The sequence below is a fragment of the Fundulus heteroclitus genome, chromosome 19 (genome assembly GCF_011125445.2).
Source record: "Fundulus heteroclitus isolate FHET01 chromosome 19, MU-UCD_Fhet_4.1, whole genome shotgun sequence".
NCBI lineage: Eukaryota > Metazoa > Chordata > Actinopteri > Cyprinodontiformes > Fundulidae > Fundulus > Fundulus heteroclitus.
In genome coordinates this window covers 21,975,331-21,991,184 of record NC_046379.1, presented here as the reverse complement: position 1 = coordinate 21,991,184, position 15,854 = coordinate 21,975,331, and the positions used below count along the sequence as shown (strand labels likewise).

At 41.2% G+C, this 15,854-nt stretch overlaps 1 protein-coding gene across 2 annotated transcripts in view; it reads right to left on the bottom strand.

Annotated features, from left to right (window-relative positions):
* Nucleotides 1-12,015: 12,015 nt before the first annotated feature.
* efna2a (ephrin-A2a) overlaps nt 12,016-15,854 on the bottom strand; it is a 140,846-nt gene continuing 137,007 nt past the window's right edge. Inside the window, exons 3-4 of one of the 2 annotated variants that reach the window (XM_012875749.3) lie at nt 15,549-15,614; nt 12,016-12,662 (exon numbers count right to left, since the gene is read on the bottom strand). In XM_012875749.3, the coding sequence (XP_012731203.1) occupies nt 12,538-12,662; nt 15,549-15,614 (191 nt within the window). In that variant the 3' untranslated portion in view covers nt 12,016-12,537. The remainder of the gene's footprint in view (nt 12,663-15,548; nt 15,615-15,854) is intronic. The other variant, XM_012875751.3, reaches the window with a different exon arrangement.

The window sequence follows — 15,854 nt, the reverse complement described above, 5'->3', positions numbered from 1 at the left end:
AAACAGTTTTTATCTCTGCAACCGTACATAAAAAAGCTTTCCCACCTACAGCTAAATACTAACGAGGTAAAGAAAAAAAAAATCCACTTACAGCCTCAGGTTTGGACAAATTATGCTTCAAAGCTGCCCTAACCAGACTGCCCATAGTGCCTGAATGATGACTCGCTCTCTTTGCCCATGTAACTTTTATAGAGTCTACATAGCATGCATTATTCAGCAATAACAGAGACCATCTGGACTTCTGTGAGTGTGTTTTTCTTTTTTTTTTTTCTTCTTCCTGTGTCTATGGATGGATGAGTGCTTCATAGTTAACTTTCCTGCTGCCATCATTTCACGCTACGTCCAACAGTGCTTGAAGAGCTAAGAATTAGTACTTCATCTATAATTACAGCTAAGGTATAATGGGTGTGCTTTCCCACCGTAGATGTGTACGTGGGAGAGGAAGAAATGTAGAGTCAGAGGACATGTATTAGAGTCTACCGAAATTGCACGCTCAGGATCAAGCTCTTTCATCACGCCGCTCCCCATTAATAGAAATGGGAGTGCTGCCCTAATTCCATAATTTTCTAAATCATGCCTGTTAGAGACAAAGGTACAAGGAAGAGCGGAGAATAGATTAGTCTGCAGCCTAATGATGTGTCAGGGAGAGACAGAGAACCGCGGAACAAGAGATGACGGGATGGATGTAGGAAAAAGAGACAGGAAAAGGATTTTGAGAGGTCTCCATCTGTTTTTCCTGACTTTTTTTTTCTACTTTTTTTTTTGCCTGTTGCCAAAATCAACACCATGCAGGCCAAGTTTTTTTTTTTCCTGCGGATTCTTTGTGTATCCTGGCCAGGAAAATGTGCTAAATGATTAAATGGTTAATTAGATCTGGAGGAGAGCAACGGGGTTATGGTCGTACATAGCAGCAGACATGTCCGTGACTTGGTGCTGCCCCGCATGTTTTTTTTTTTTTTTTTGTCAGGGAGTACATCTGGTCCTTTGCTGGCTCTGCTCCGGTTGTTTCACTCATCCGTCTTTCCCCTCACAAGGGTTGAGACATGGGAATGTGGGAATGTTTCAATGCCTTGCTTGATCGAGCTTAATTGTACATCGGGCTAATTCCGCCCCTACCTGATACTTGTCAGGACAAAGAACTGGCTGACCAAGCGTGCATCGTAATATTAGGAGATAATTTCATTCCCTCGTCTCCCCTTCGCTGGAGTCCACTATTTTCCTCCATTTGAACCGAGCTCTCATATGAAGCAATTTGTTTGAAACTGGAGACATCAATAGCCATTAGCCTGCTTTGCACGGAAGGGCCCAACACGGCAAGCTAAGGCTGATCTATTATTCATGCGCCTCGTTTTCCCCTCAAAACAACGCTTCTTATATGTATATATATATATATATTCTTTGCATCATGCTGCCAAAACTGACAAGTCAGTGGTTTCAAATAACGCTTTTTAAAGCAGAACCGCTGCGTGTTTTTAGCTAGCCGTGGTCCCCCCGCGGCTGAAGGGGGACGATTGTGTCACTCTGATAACGTCTGGATTGAATGAAAGCCTGCTCGGGCGAGAAGAGGAAAGGAGATCTTCAAACGGAGGTTTAAAAGTTTCAGCGTGTTTGAAATCTACACCAGCAGGTCTTTGTCCCGTGTCCTGCGAAAGGACGAGGAAAGTTAAAATCTTGTGAGGTCTGAAGTGCTACTGTGCAGAATGATCCTCACATTGATTTCTTCCTGGTTCAGGTCAAAGAAGGAAACATTTTATTAAAATGGGACCCTCTTCATGCAGGGTTAAGACCATAGTATGACGTTAGAAATCAGACAGACATTGCGTGGTCTTTGTAGGGTCTTGGCAAGGTCTTAATGCACGAGTCTGGGTCAAGCTGCCTGCTGAGGAATTGCTCTAAGTTGGTAAGATGGGTGCACATCCCCAGATTGCACCCACCCTCAGCTGGACTGAGACCAGTGGAGGTTTTAAGTCGTTCAGGCTGCAGTTTGGATGTGACCTGTTAGATTGTCAAAGAAAAATCAAAGAAGGAACAGAAAGGCATGCAAAGTCCCAGTTGGTAGGATTTGTAATATAATTTATTTCCAATAGTTACAGTAACACATAAAAGTAAATGAGAAGACCGTGTCTTTGCTGATCACAATACAAAACCTGCTAACTGCACAAAGTCAGAGAGGAGTTGTGCTGTTTCGGTTCCAGCGTCAGTTTTTTTTTTTTTTTTTTGATGTGGCCGTCTACAGTATATTTCAACACTTGAAAAAATGTGCAACTGTCTGTGGCAACATGCTTCAGGTTTCAAATCATCTTTCATTTCTGAAAGCATGTAGCTGGCCTGAAATGTTTTATTTTCATCAACTGCACTTTTATAACCAACAACAAATAATAATTACCTTTAGGACTATTTATCTAGGAAGTACAAAAAAAGTGTGTTGAACTCATTGGTTTATTTCTGTAAACTGTTGGAAGTTAGCTTTTTTGAATATGAACAGAGGTGCAGACTAGAATAAGACAACCTTAAACTCTACAAAACTATGCTACTTTTGTTCTGGACTCGATCACGTTGGGAAAACCTCCTTTAGAATGAAAGCGCCAGGACACTGGCAGGTTAAAAATACTGACCAAACCGGTTGTTCTGGGGGATTTGGTGAGAGGATGCAAGGTGTTTTTCAGGGCAGAGTGTTGCACACTGTAAATTGCGCAATTCCTGTTTGCTGCACCCGAGTCAAACACAGAATCCATAATATCCGTGTGTTTGTGCACCAATCTGTGTTCTCTGAACACACAGAGGAGCGATAGAAATATTACTAAACTATATGACAGTGCCTTGCAAAGCTAATTTGCATCCATGTTTTACATAAAAATCACAAACCTTTGTATTGTGAATGCACATCCATCCATCCATCCATCCATCCATCCATCCATCCATCCATCCATCCATCCATCCATCCATCCATCTATTCACTGTCTTAAGCTTCTTTGTGATCGGGCCGTGGGGGTAACTCGTCCAGGAGGGAACTCTCCCCAGATACACTCTCCACCTCATTTTGGTGGATCCCGAGGTGTTCCCAGGTCAGAAGGGATTTAAAGTCCCTCTCAGCGGGGAAGGCACCAATGATGCATCCTGGACACACAAGCCAATTCAAATGGCTGCTTTTGATGCAGAGAATAAGCACCCCTACCCTATGCCCTCTGCCCAGATGATAGAACTCCTCACCTTATCTCTAGGGGTGAGCCCAGCAACCCCACAGAGGAAGCTCATTTCAGATGGTTGTACCTGGAATCTCTTTCTTTCGATCATGATCCATATCTTTTGATAGTATGTGAGGGTAGGAGTGTAGACAGACCGATGGATTGAATGCATTGTTTTTTGGCTTACCTCTTTCTTCACCCCAACAGAATGGAGCAACACCCGTGTTTCTGCAGACAAAGCCAAGGTCTCGTGCTATCTCTGGTGAACAAGACAGGAATATCCTGTATTTAGCGGCCTCGGTTTTTTATTCAGGTCTGACCAGCTTCCCTGTCCCAGCTAAAAAAAACAAAACATCCCCACAGCATGATGCTCCCACCACCGTGTTACAAATTGGAGATGGTGAGTTCAGGCCAAAAAGCAAACATCTGAGTTTGTTTTTTTTAATTTAATTTATTTAACCAGGAAAGTCACCATGGAGAATAGTAATCTGTTTTTCAAGGGAGACCTGGCAAAATTTGTAAAGTATGGCAAATTTTGTAAAGTATGGCAATATTTGTAAGCTAAAATAGAAAGAAAACTGCATCCTTTTCCTTGAGTCTTACAATTATTCTTTGTGTTGCTCGACCAAAGTGCATGAACAATTTCTGCAAAGCAAGAACCTTGGAATTTGTATTTGTATAATTCTTTGTATAATCTTGTTGCAGCTATTATGTAATTATTATGAACCCCACAAGACCCTGTTTGTGCCCTGCTGCTTAACCTCGACACTTCGGGTTGTCATTACCTGTAGGTTTGCTTCATTCAGTGAAGAAGACACATTCAAATACGTTCCTGTCATATATTTTGTTTTTCTGCAGCCCTTTTTTAATGAATCTGGTGAGAAGGGACAGGGTGACTTGCAGTAAATGGCTCAGGCATGTATGAAATCCTAACCTGCTGTGGGAGGAATCAGCAGCTCTACGTGAGGCCTACAGTCTAGGTGAACTACAGAGGCTCCCCACAGATCTGATTCTCCAGGCTTTCTAAAAAAAAAAAAAAAGAAAAAAAAAATCCAGAGTGCTCAGAAGATCAAACTAGTGCAGTGGCAGAGCTCAAGGATAGTGGACAGAAATGTTAAAGAGAAAATGAGGATCCAGGAACTATTTGAACGAAAAAGCTTAAAAGCTTTAATTGAATGAAAACTCTCACTTAACCCTTCTTCAGGGTCAAGCGAGCCATAAAACACCTCATCTTTTGGACATGTACATAGATTATGTATGATTATAGGTATTTTATTATAAAATACCATGACTAATATTTCTATATATATTTTTTCCTTCAAGTCTTGAACAACTATTATATATATATATATATATATATATATATATATATATATATATATATATATATATATATATATACTTTTTTCCTTCAAGTCTTGAACAACTATTATATATATATATATATATATATATATATATATATATATATATATATATATATATACTTTTTTCCCCCAACAAATCCAATAGTTTTTCCAATCCAATCTGTGGGTTTTTGGGCAAAAATGTAGGGCAAAAATTCTTACATTATCATTAAAATAAGACAAATATAAATTTCAACTTGTAATTTGTTTATTGTATTTTTATTTCAGACTCCACCTTAAGTTTTCCGTCTAAATGTTTATTGTATTAAGATTTTCAATGGTAAAATGCTGTCCTTTAAACACCTTTAATCTGTTGTTTCATTTTTGAGCGTGACATCACACTTTAGAACAAACCTGATTCATTCAATCAAAAAAAAAAACACACCTAACATTGGTCCCCAGAGCTGTGGATGCGATTATTGCATGTTTTGCACCGTACACTGTGCTAGTTCATCTAACCTTTGTGTGGAATCTTGTTTTGTTTTGCCTGCACGTTTCTGACGTTGCCGGCATCAGTCAGCGCAGGAATGCAAGTGCTTCAGAAAAAGTACTGCCTCGTCTGACCCAAGGTCTAGCCTTATATTTTTGACCTAGTTTGCGGGATGTTCCGGTAGTTTAAGAAACTTTGTAGCTCTTTTTGTCTCTTTTCTCTATCCCAAATTCTTTGCCTCAAACTTACCTGTCAAAATGACCTTTGAGTATGGATCAGAATTAGTTTTATTCACCAAGTTGCTTCATGTAACAAAGATTTTGACTTTGGTTTCTCTTTGCTGCCAGTGATGATGTTTTCAGTACAATACACAAAAAAAGGTATACACAAATATAGATTTAGTAAATAGGAATATATACATTTTCAATAAAAGAGGAAGACATGGTTGGACTGGTGTAAATAATTATGGTATTAATCTGGGCACTCTGACCTTGTAACCTGGCAAGCCAGATTGATAATGTGTAGCACTCTGAATTTAATTCTACACAATATCAATCTGAGTCGGCACCCATCAAATCCATTCGGGGCAAAGAAGGCACATTCAGCAGAACTTTTCAAGCTGATTGGGCGAAGAGACACCTAGTACCCCTCTTTGATTTTAGCCAATCATGTTGTCAAATGAATATGCCATAAGCAGCAGGCGCCATGAGAAACCACAACAAGTTACACTCGTCAAGGCACTCTTATTTGGATAGTGGCTGTTGTCAACAGGTCGTTGAGTGATTTTTGCTATTTTTGAAAGAAGAAATCGTGGATTCTGACAAAACAGATGCGATAGCAGCAGCTACATGTCTTCCCTCACTGCCATGTTTATTTTTGTCCGGCTGTGGGCTTGGCACCTCTTGATTTCATCAAAGCATGGCCCGCTTTAAATCATAATACTGCAATGTGATCAGCCGAGTCATGCTGGGTCGATTCTCAAACGGTTGAGGCGAGAGTGAGACAAGATGGATTCCCAGCTGTTTGTGACAAATATCATGAGAACTCAGCTTACAGGCAAGGTTACTGACTTTAAGGTGTCCAGCAAATTGAAGTGACAGCTGATATTAGCTAATAGCACCCTGTACCAATGACCTGAAGGCAAACGTCTAAACAGTTTGTAGGCAGGTTGTATGGAGTCTGTGGAGATATTAGCTGCCCTTTTTCTAAACCCCACAAGTCCTGCATGGAGGGAAGGTCAACCCTCATCCTGTCTGCAGACCTAATTGTTTGTGGTTGTTTGGACCTGTCCTGCTTTGTGGAGGAGCCAAAACATGCAGCGGACAGACTGACTAAACAGATACTTGCTAACTTTAAGGTTTAAATCATATTTATTTGGTAGAAAAAGCGCTCCAGCTCCATTGTCATATTTGGCCAACAGGCAGTAAAGTTTACCATTAACTGTGTATTCTGTTTAGAGGTTTGCTTCATTAACGGGGTAATTAAGCTTGCTTTGTTTCATTTTCTTCAATGTAGGCCATTAATTGTAACTAGACATCAGTGTATTAATATTAGACATGACTGTATTTATTCTATAACAAGGATCTGTCCTAAACTCCAGTCTCAAGGCCAGCAACCAATATATTTGTCCCTGGTCCAAAACACCCAAATCAAATTGATGAATTGCCTCTTCAGCATGCAGTCAAGTTCTACAGACTCCTGCTAATGGCATAATAATGATTTGATTCATGTGTTGCACATTAAATGACAGCAGAAACACATCTAAAACTTGCAGGACTGCAACCCTCAAGTTTCAGATCTGTGATCTATAACTTTAAGTAAGCTGGGAGATGCTCCATGTTTATCCTTGCATTAAGTATTAATCATAATAATAATAACAAGCCTGCTCTTCACTCTAAAAAGAGAATGCAGCTCCAACTTAATGAATTGCTTCAGTTAGTAACAAATAATTGAATGAAGTTTACCCAATTTATTTACAATGTTTTAACATGACAACTTCTAAACTAAATAAATTAAGTTGGATCAACTTGTTTCATTTACTTGTTACCCATTGAAGCAGTTCATTTAAGTTGGAGCTGCAGTGTTCATTTCTTTAAGTGCCATTATAATTCATGCCTTATCCTACAGAAGATGCATATAATAGGACTAAAAGGTTATTTTTAATAATTACTGAGACTGATTGTTTCATTAGTCTTGTTGCCATTTTAGTATAACTAGAAGTTTCTTCCAGTAGTATCTGTTATACAGCCAGCAACATGTTGGGGAGGGGAAGCTCCTGCTTTGCACTGTGCTTCAAAGAGACAGCCTCTCTGGAATCTCAATAAGGATTTTCAAATGTTGAAACAGGGTGACGGAAACTTTTTGAGATTTTGAACCCACAGCTTTTTTCAACCCTAGTAAAGCCCAAAATAATTCATACCTCTGACAGACTTAGATTCAAATTACTTTTTCATACAATCCAAAGGTTTTCTCTGATAAGAAAAGACAAACTGTCACAAGATAATACAACACTGTGAAAAGAGTGTCAATGTATTCTTGATTTACATTTTAGTTTAAAATCTTATTCCTAAAATTATTTGTATCCTTCTCTATGGTCAATGGAAAAATCCTTAATAGGATTAGAGCAATAGACCTCTATTTATAATCGCTGATGTGTTTTTTTTTTTGCAGGATTCCAGTGTTTTTTGTTGATTTATCTCCTGTGATTGGCTTCATGTTCTTAGAAAGCCTCTTTGCATTCACGCTAATCTTTATCTCCAAGCACAGATTCAAATTCAAGGCGGGAGTCTGGCTGGCCCTCTTCAAAAGCTTAATTTTACTTTCAGTAATATTTAATAAAATTATCCTGGAGCAGTCAAATCAATCACCCATGTAACTCTGCGGTGTACCTTAAGGCCAAAATTTACTAAATATCCACATTGATGCTACCTTTGTTTTCTGTATTATTTAGTGATTTCTTTTTTTAATTTTATGTTTGTGATAGTCACAAACCACGGCAGCTGAAATGTTTTCGATTGTGTGCAAAAAATTACAGTAAATTATTTTCTATTCTATTCAGATATAACTTTAACGCTAGATCTGCTGGGGTTTGTAACATTTTTGGGCTTAGCTGTGCCTCGATGCAGCTAACCAACCTGGAGTGTACACAACGGGTAATTCTGTAATTCTCGTCCTTTTTAAACTAAGGCGCTCTTGAAGTCGCAGAGTGTGGTTATACCACGGGCCGGCTCCTGTGAGGTGAAAAAAACAACAGCAACCAAAAAAAAAAAAAAATGACGGAAACACAGTCATAGAGAAACGAAACATGACACTGTTTTCTTGTGATAACCACTTAGTATTATTTAAATGGTGTATTTTGAAAAAGTCTGATAAGTTTATACACAACATTTTCAAAGCAACCTGTTAACTCTATCTATAAAATCAATGTAGTGCAGTAAAAGGTACAATAGATCCCTCCCAAACGTAACACCGTGGAATGTAACTGATCATGGAAATATTCAAGACAATTAAAAACCTCAGAATGGCATTTTGAAGACATGCTCTTGGTTAATTCCCATCACTGGCCAGCCACCATGCAGGAAATCCGACAGAAACAAAAGCGGCGAGGCTATCAAGCGATTTGGTCTCCACGTTGTCAGTAGTTCAGATTGGCTGTCACTTCCCCGAGGGGGGGGGGGGGGGGGGGCAGCTGAAGATGAGAGAGGGTGATTTCTTCTGAATAATTTCATGCTTTGACTGGCGGAGCTCAATAATCTCCATCCCAAGACTGACGTCAGACAAAGATAGACTGGGCAAATAAAGGCCCAGGTGCAGTCTACATAAATACAATCATCTGCCCTTTTGGGGGGGAGGGATGGGGGGTGGGGGTGCACAAAAGGAGAACTCATACACATTTCCACTGAAGAAATTCCACTCAGGCGGGTTGTTTTCGAGTAGACAAAAGACAATCTTTATTTGTGTGCTTCTCTCCCCGAGCCAACTTCCGTGTGTGCCTTCGTCCGGCCGAAACGGCCTCAGAGAGGCCGCCCTGAAAACATCATGAACAGAAAAGGAGACAAACTCATACATGACGCTCGGACCTGGAGGCACCCTACCGCTAATCGACCGTGGGTCACAAACCGCAGAAGAAAAAGAAGAAACAGTAGGAGGACAGCATCAGTGGAACAGAAGAAGAGAAGACACTTTTTTTTCATTGTTGTTGTTGTTGTTGTTGTTGTTGTAATCCTTCAGAGGCTATAACCCATCACTGCATCCCACAAAGGAGTAATGAACAGTGATTTTAAATGCTACAAAAATAAGATGGAATAAGGGAACAAGCATTTCCCCTTGTTTTTTTTTCTTTTTTACAGATTTGCATGTCTTTGTAAATGTCTACAACTGCACTCTTTTTTTTTTTGCATGTATGTTGGCAAGTGTGGTTATCTGTTCATGGATTGTTACGTGTGTGTATGTGTGTGTGTGTGTGTGTGTGTGTGTGTGTGTTCACAGTGCTTACTCTTTATGTTTGAGTCCCATCAAACATACCCTTTCTTCCACTGCTTGTGTGCTTTCGCCGTCGCTTTTAGTGTTTGCGTGTATGTCTGCGTGGATGTGGGTATGTGTGTGTGTGTGTGTGTGTGTGTGTGTACTTCTTGTGATGCTACCTCACACACGCTCGCACACCTTGCCTCATTTGTCCCAGTCTATGTGGTTCCCTTATTGGTTTAACCCCACCGGACCCGGGATCAGCTTCAGTCCTTGTTTACGTCCGCCCGCGATCCCAGTCGGGCTCCGGGGGCCCGATTTTCCAGTCCGTTTTGCCCTGCGGGTCCATTTATCTTTCCGGCCCAAGCTAATCCATCAACGACTGAGAGCCCAGACAGGAGAAACTACGTGAGGAAAGAGTCTGAATGTATTTTTCCCCCTCCTTTGATGTCTGAACAACGCTCAGGGAGAGCAAGAGAGTTGAAGCGGGATGTTTTCCGATTTCTTTTTTTTTCTTCTTCTCAGCATGAAAAAATATATCATTAGAAACAAGTTTGATCTGAAGGTTTCACAGTGGTCATGCAACTTGAGTGTCGCCTCCTTTTCTCACATTAGCCCTCCCCTCCCACCCTTCGCCCCCGCCCGACCCTTCGAACCTCAGAGCCATTGATAAATCCTGCCAGTCCGAGAGAAGGTACTGTAAGTGACCACAGTCATGACAATACAGAATAAACAAAGAGGTGGGTGGCCAGTGGTACATTCATACAAGAGAAAAGTCACGGTTCCAAAAGTCACCCGAGCCAGACGACATTAGCTAGTGCTGGAGATGCCTGTGCAGGCCAGGCCGTGATAAATGCTTTGTTTAGAAACACATAAAAGACAAAACACAGCCCACCTGAAAATCTACATCCCACCAAACCCACCCATGACGTCCCACCCAATCTCCCCGACCCATTAAAACAGGCCATGGTTATACTTGTCGCCACAATGCCAGTTCTGAGCTCCTGAAGGATCTAACTCTATGATTCGTTTTGAAATCCAGTTGCAGTGAATGTACACAACATACAGTGATTTGCAAAAGTGTTTGGACCACTAAACCTTATTTTTTATATATGTATTTATTTACATTTTGTCACATTACATTAACAAACTTCCATGTATTTTACTGCACTTTTATGTACTAGAGAAACCCTAAGTAGAGTTTAATTGTAAAAATGGAGGGAAGGATAGATGCTTTTATACTGTTTTTGCACATAAAATCTGAAAATGTGGTTGAGTTCAGCCCCTGTTAGTCTGATGCCGCCAAATAAAATCCAGCGCCTTTGGAAGCCGCCTGATTAGTAAGTAGAGACCTTCTGTGTGTCATTTCATCATTTCAATATAAATCCAGCCGTGAAGCCCTCAAAGACTAAAGTTATGGTGAAGATATGGAGGGCTAGGTTAGAAAACAATATTCTAAGCTTTGAGCATCTCATACAGCTCTGTTCAATCCACCAACTGATTATGGAAAGAAAACAAATTTATCAAGGGATGACTGTCCAACTAAACAGATAAGCCAGAAGAGCTTTGATCAGAGAAGCAGCCAAGAGGTCCATGGTAACTCTGAAGGGGCTGCAGAGATCCACAGCTCGGGTGGAGTGATCTGGTTTAACGAGAGCAAAATAAAACACTTTTTGTTGAGGAAAACTAACACAACCACTTAGCCACTTAACTTGAACACACCACCTAAATAGTATGCGATAGTATGATGGTGTTGAGATACTTTTCTTCAGCAGCGAGGAGAAAGCTGCTCAGAACTGATTGTAAGCTATATGGGGCAAAATACATAGAAAGCCCGTTAAAGGCGATGGTAGAGTCGAGTCCGTCCTAAACACACAGCCTAAGCTTTAATTGAGTGGTTTGGATCAAATTGTTCATGTGCTAGAATGGCCCAGTCAAAGTCCAGACCTAAATCCAGTTAAGAATCTGTGTAAAGACTTGAAAATTGATGCTCACAGAGTCTTTATCAAATCTGAGCTGCAGCTACTTTGTAAAGAAGAACGGGCCAAGCTGGCACAGAGAGGTGCAAAGCTGGTAGAGCAGTAACCCCAACATAAAGAATTGTTGCTGTAATTAGAGAGAAAGATGGAATAAAGGAGGGTAAATGCAAATGCCCGGCACACTTTCAGATTTCTATTTATTGCAAAAAGGAAAAGATGTATCCTTCCTGTTCCCACTTCACAATTATCTGCAATGTTGTGTTGTTCTATCTCATAAAATTCCAGTAAAATACATTAATGTTTGTGGCTATAAATAACGAAATTTGAAAATTGAAGCTCTATGACATTGTATTATTGAATTACATATCTCACTTGGCCTTATTTTGTTTTACTGTATTCCTTCACACTTTTCTTTTCTCTTTGCAGCTCCCCTTTTCTCCTGCCCTCATTGTAATTGCCCGTATCCTCATTGCACTTTGGAGACGGTCTGCGTTCCACTGAATCCCAAATTCAATGCAAGCTTGGCCACTTCCAATTCATCTCAGCTTCATTTCAGCTTGAGGAAGGGAAAGCAGTGCGAGCCAAGAAACCAATTTTTGTGCATTCAGGCCTATCGCTTAATGTCCCCGCGCCGTGATTGGAGGATAGGGACTGCACCGGAACGACAAGTTTAATCATAGCCGTGGCTACATCTACCCCATCAGTGGGCAAGAGTCAAAAGTCAAAAAAGGACCCCCTGATATGAGTGCTGAGACATTTCTCTCGTGTTTTCAGCTGAAAGGTGCTGCTCCGCCCAGGACTCAGGGACAAGGGAAGGAAGGGTCGCTTCCCAGACTGCTTAAAAAAAACGGCGCAGGTATTCCAGGGAAGGGTGTTTGTGGCTGGGCCATGAAAGGGGGCTGGCAGTGGGGCAGGGGGGGGGGTGGTTGGTGGTCATACTGCGGTGGAAGTGGGAAGAAGGAGGGTGGAGACAGAGGGCTTCCCTGAGGGGTGGTGGATTTCGAGGGACAGCCAGCCCAGCCCATCATCCCAGCATGGGCGCTCCGGGAAGAAAGAAAGGGGGAAGGGGGTAGTCACAGCCTGAAGACGGGTCCCAGGACGAGCGGGGCCAGGGCCGCTAACAGGACCGCCCAGCATGCGTCGGAGCCCGGACCTCCGTCAGTCAGGAATGGCTCCGGAGAATCATATCCCGACCCATCTGGAACAGAGACAAGAGAAGAAAAAGAAAAAACGACAAAACATCTGAACCGAGAAAGACACGCAGGCAGATGCAATGATAAGACAGACTTTAAAATGACAAAGGAGGTACAAGTGGATCTGTCAGGGTGGGGTGGAACACTGAAAGCGACAAATCTCCAAAAAAAAAACAAAAAAAAAACTCTTCATCCTTGAACAGCTAATGAAAGGCAAAGAGTACACAGCAGAAAGAATAGCGGAGCCAAAAAGAGGGAGACGAAGAAGAAGAAGACAGCAACAGAGCTCTGCAGGGGGTTTAACCAACCTAATTACAGTTTAATCACAGAGACTTGGAATCTGGAGCAGCTGACACTCACTCACACACACACACACACACACACACACACACACACACACACACACACACACACACACACACACACACACACGCACACACACACACACACATACACACACACACACACACACGCACACACTCACGTCGATTCACATCCACTCACAACAGCACAGATATGAAACTGCTCAAAGCTCACTCACACGGTGACAGCTTTTAATGGAGGAGATGAAAGTTGCAATGTCAGACAGATTACTTCAGCTGCACACAGATAAAAAAAAAAAACACACAACAGAAACTTAATGAAAAGCAGCAGCTATGACAATAAAAGAGCATATGTTGTATCAGTAATAATGTAGGAGAGGTCTTTCTTCCTCTGTGGCGGCGTGTGTGGAATGATCTGAGGCTGGAAAGTTGCAAAAAAAAAAAAAAAAAAAAAAAAGGTTGACATTCCTTTGTGATGATCTTCAAAGCTGTGCCATTGTGTGGGGCGTTGCTACCCAGGTTTGATTCTTTGAGTCAGGTTTATTTTTGAACCCTCCTGAGGTCAAATTGGTATTGGAACAGACGTACAGGTAGGTTTCTTTTTTAAAATAGCGCAGGTGCGGCGTAACGTGAGCCAGAATGTGAGCCTCATGTATGGCAGGCTTCCTTTCACGTATTTTTAAATGGCAGAATCAGAGGCCGATGTGGAGCACTTGTGAGATAGATAAATACATTTTAAAAAAAAAGCACTCTGCGATGTGGTCCATAGTCTTCAAATTTAGTTTAGAAAAAGAAAATCAGTTATTAAGCTGTAACGTAAAACCCACCAAATTATAAAAATATACAATGCTTTGCAAAACTATTCTTATCCCTTGAAGCTTTTTTTTGAACATTTAGTCATTGTACAAACACAAACCTTCTTGTATTTCATTGCCATGTGATATGTAATAGACCAACATCACATTGTTTTCAAATTTTCTATTAAAAGTAAGTAAATATAATATGTATATAAACCTATAATGTGTATGTATTAAAAGTCCCTTTTACTCTAATAGGCCTAAATACAATAAATAGAAACTGAAGGCCAAGGAAAGGAGCCTTAGTTTTTTTTTTCAAAATGTTATTATTTATGTGTAAAAATATTTCATATTTGAGTTAATTAAAAAAATGGTGTCCACTTATTAATAGCTCTTTATTAATAGTCCCAGGTCGTGGCAAAGCCTTATTAGTAAATAGTGTCCACATACAGCTGCTCTCTGAAGGGTCTGTGAAGTTAGTCAGAGAACATTGGTGAGCAAACAGCATCATGACAGGAGAACGTTTTGGAGAAGTTCTAAGCAGAGTTAGGTCGTACGACTACATCCAAAGCTTCGAACACGTCTCAGAGCTCTGTTCATTTCATCATCCGAAGATAAAAAAGAAGGTGGCAGGACAGCAAACCTTATATGATGTAGCTGTCCATCAAAACTGACAGGCTGGGGAAGGAGGACATTGATCAGAAAAGCAGCAAGGAGGCTCGTTGTTGCTCTGGAGGAGTTATATAAATCTTGCTCAGTTGGGAGAATCTGTTGACCATTGACCACCAGTAGCGGAAAGCTAACACTGTATGAATCAAACGAAGCTATGAAAGACTTGAGATTGGGGTGGAAGTTCACCATCCAGCAGATCAGCGACCCTAAACTTTACCAGACCTAAATCTAATTTAGGAGTTGAAAATCCCATCGTCAGGTGCTCTCCAGCAAGCCTGACTGAGGTTGAGCTATTTCGGAAAAATGAATTGGTAAAAAACTTCAGTCCGTAGATGTGCAATACTAGCGGAGACATACCATAAAAGACTTAGAGCTGTTTCTGCTGGAGGATGGTAGTTCTAAAAAAGTAGTGACTCGGTAGATTGCGCGCAAATTTCTAAAACAAAAAAACAAAACAAAAAACGATCCTTCAATTCCAACTTCACAAATAGACACTACTTTGTGTTGGTCTATCACATAAAATCCCACTAAACTGCTTCCAGGTTTGTGGTGTGGTAAAAAAGCAACCAAACTTCAAGGAACATAGACGCTTTTGCAAAGCAATGCATTTATCAACAGACTTCTGTCTTTGAATCTTCTGGGGGGAAATCCAGTAAGTAGAGTCACATTGAGGGTTGGTCACCTTTTTAGAAAGCACTTTCAGCCTGCTCTGTGATCTTTTTCACAAGGACAGAAGGTCTCCCTCACACCCAGCGTGACGTGATGTGATTTGATGTGAAGTGCGTATGCCGCTTTGTGGCTGCGTGCATGCACACATATCTCTATGTCTCGCTTCTAAAAGTGTGTGTTTGTGTGCACCAGGCGTGTGCAAGCTTGTGTGCGGCGGTAGGTGTCAGGGTGCGCGTCTGCGTCTGAAGGTGTCAAAGTGTTGCCTGGCTGGTCTTTGAATCAGAGCAGAGGCTGCTGCCAGGGCATTCTATCAGACCTCTTATTCTCCCCTAATTTTACTTTGATAGGCAATCTGGACCTTTGTGTGTCAGTGTGTGTGTGTGTTTGTGTGTGTGTGTGTGTGTGTGTGTGCAGTTAGAGCATGGCTTACCTGGAGGTCTGACATACACCTTCAGCTTTAGACATGCCCGGCCCACATGGTTTGGGTGAGGAGACGCTGTAAACAGACAGATTGGAAAGTGGGATCAGTTTAGAGATTAAATGATCGGTGATGCTGGTTGAATCCATAAAGTATCCAAGTTCACCTACTGATGGTGTTTTAATGTTTTTTTTTTTTTTTTTTTTAAACCCCAGGTGTCATCAGGTTTACCGTAAAGTCCCTGGTCGGACACAACCCATTGACTCCAGAGCGCTGGACACAGCTAAACCCGTAAAACGAGGTGAGAAAAGTGATAAA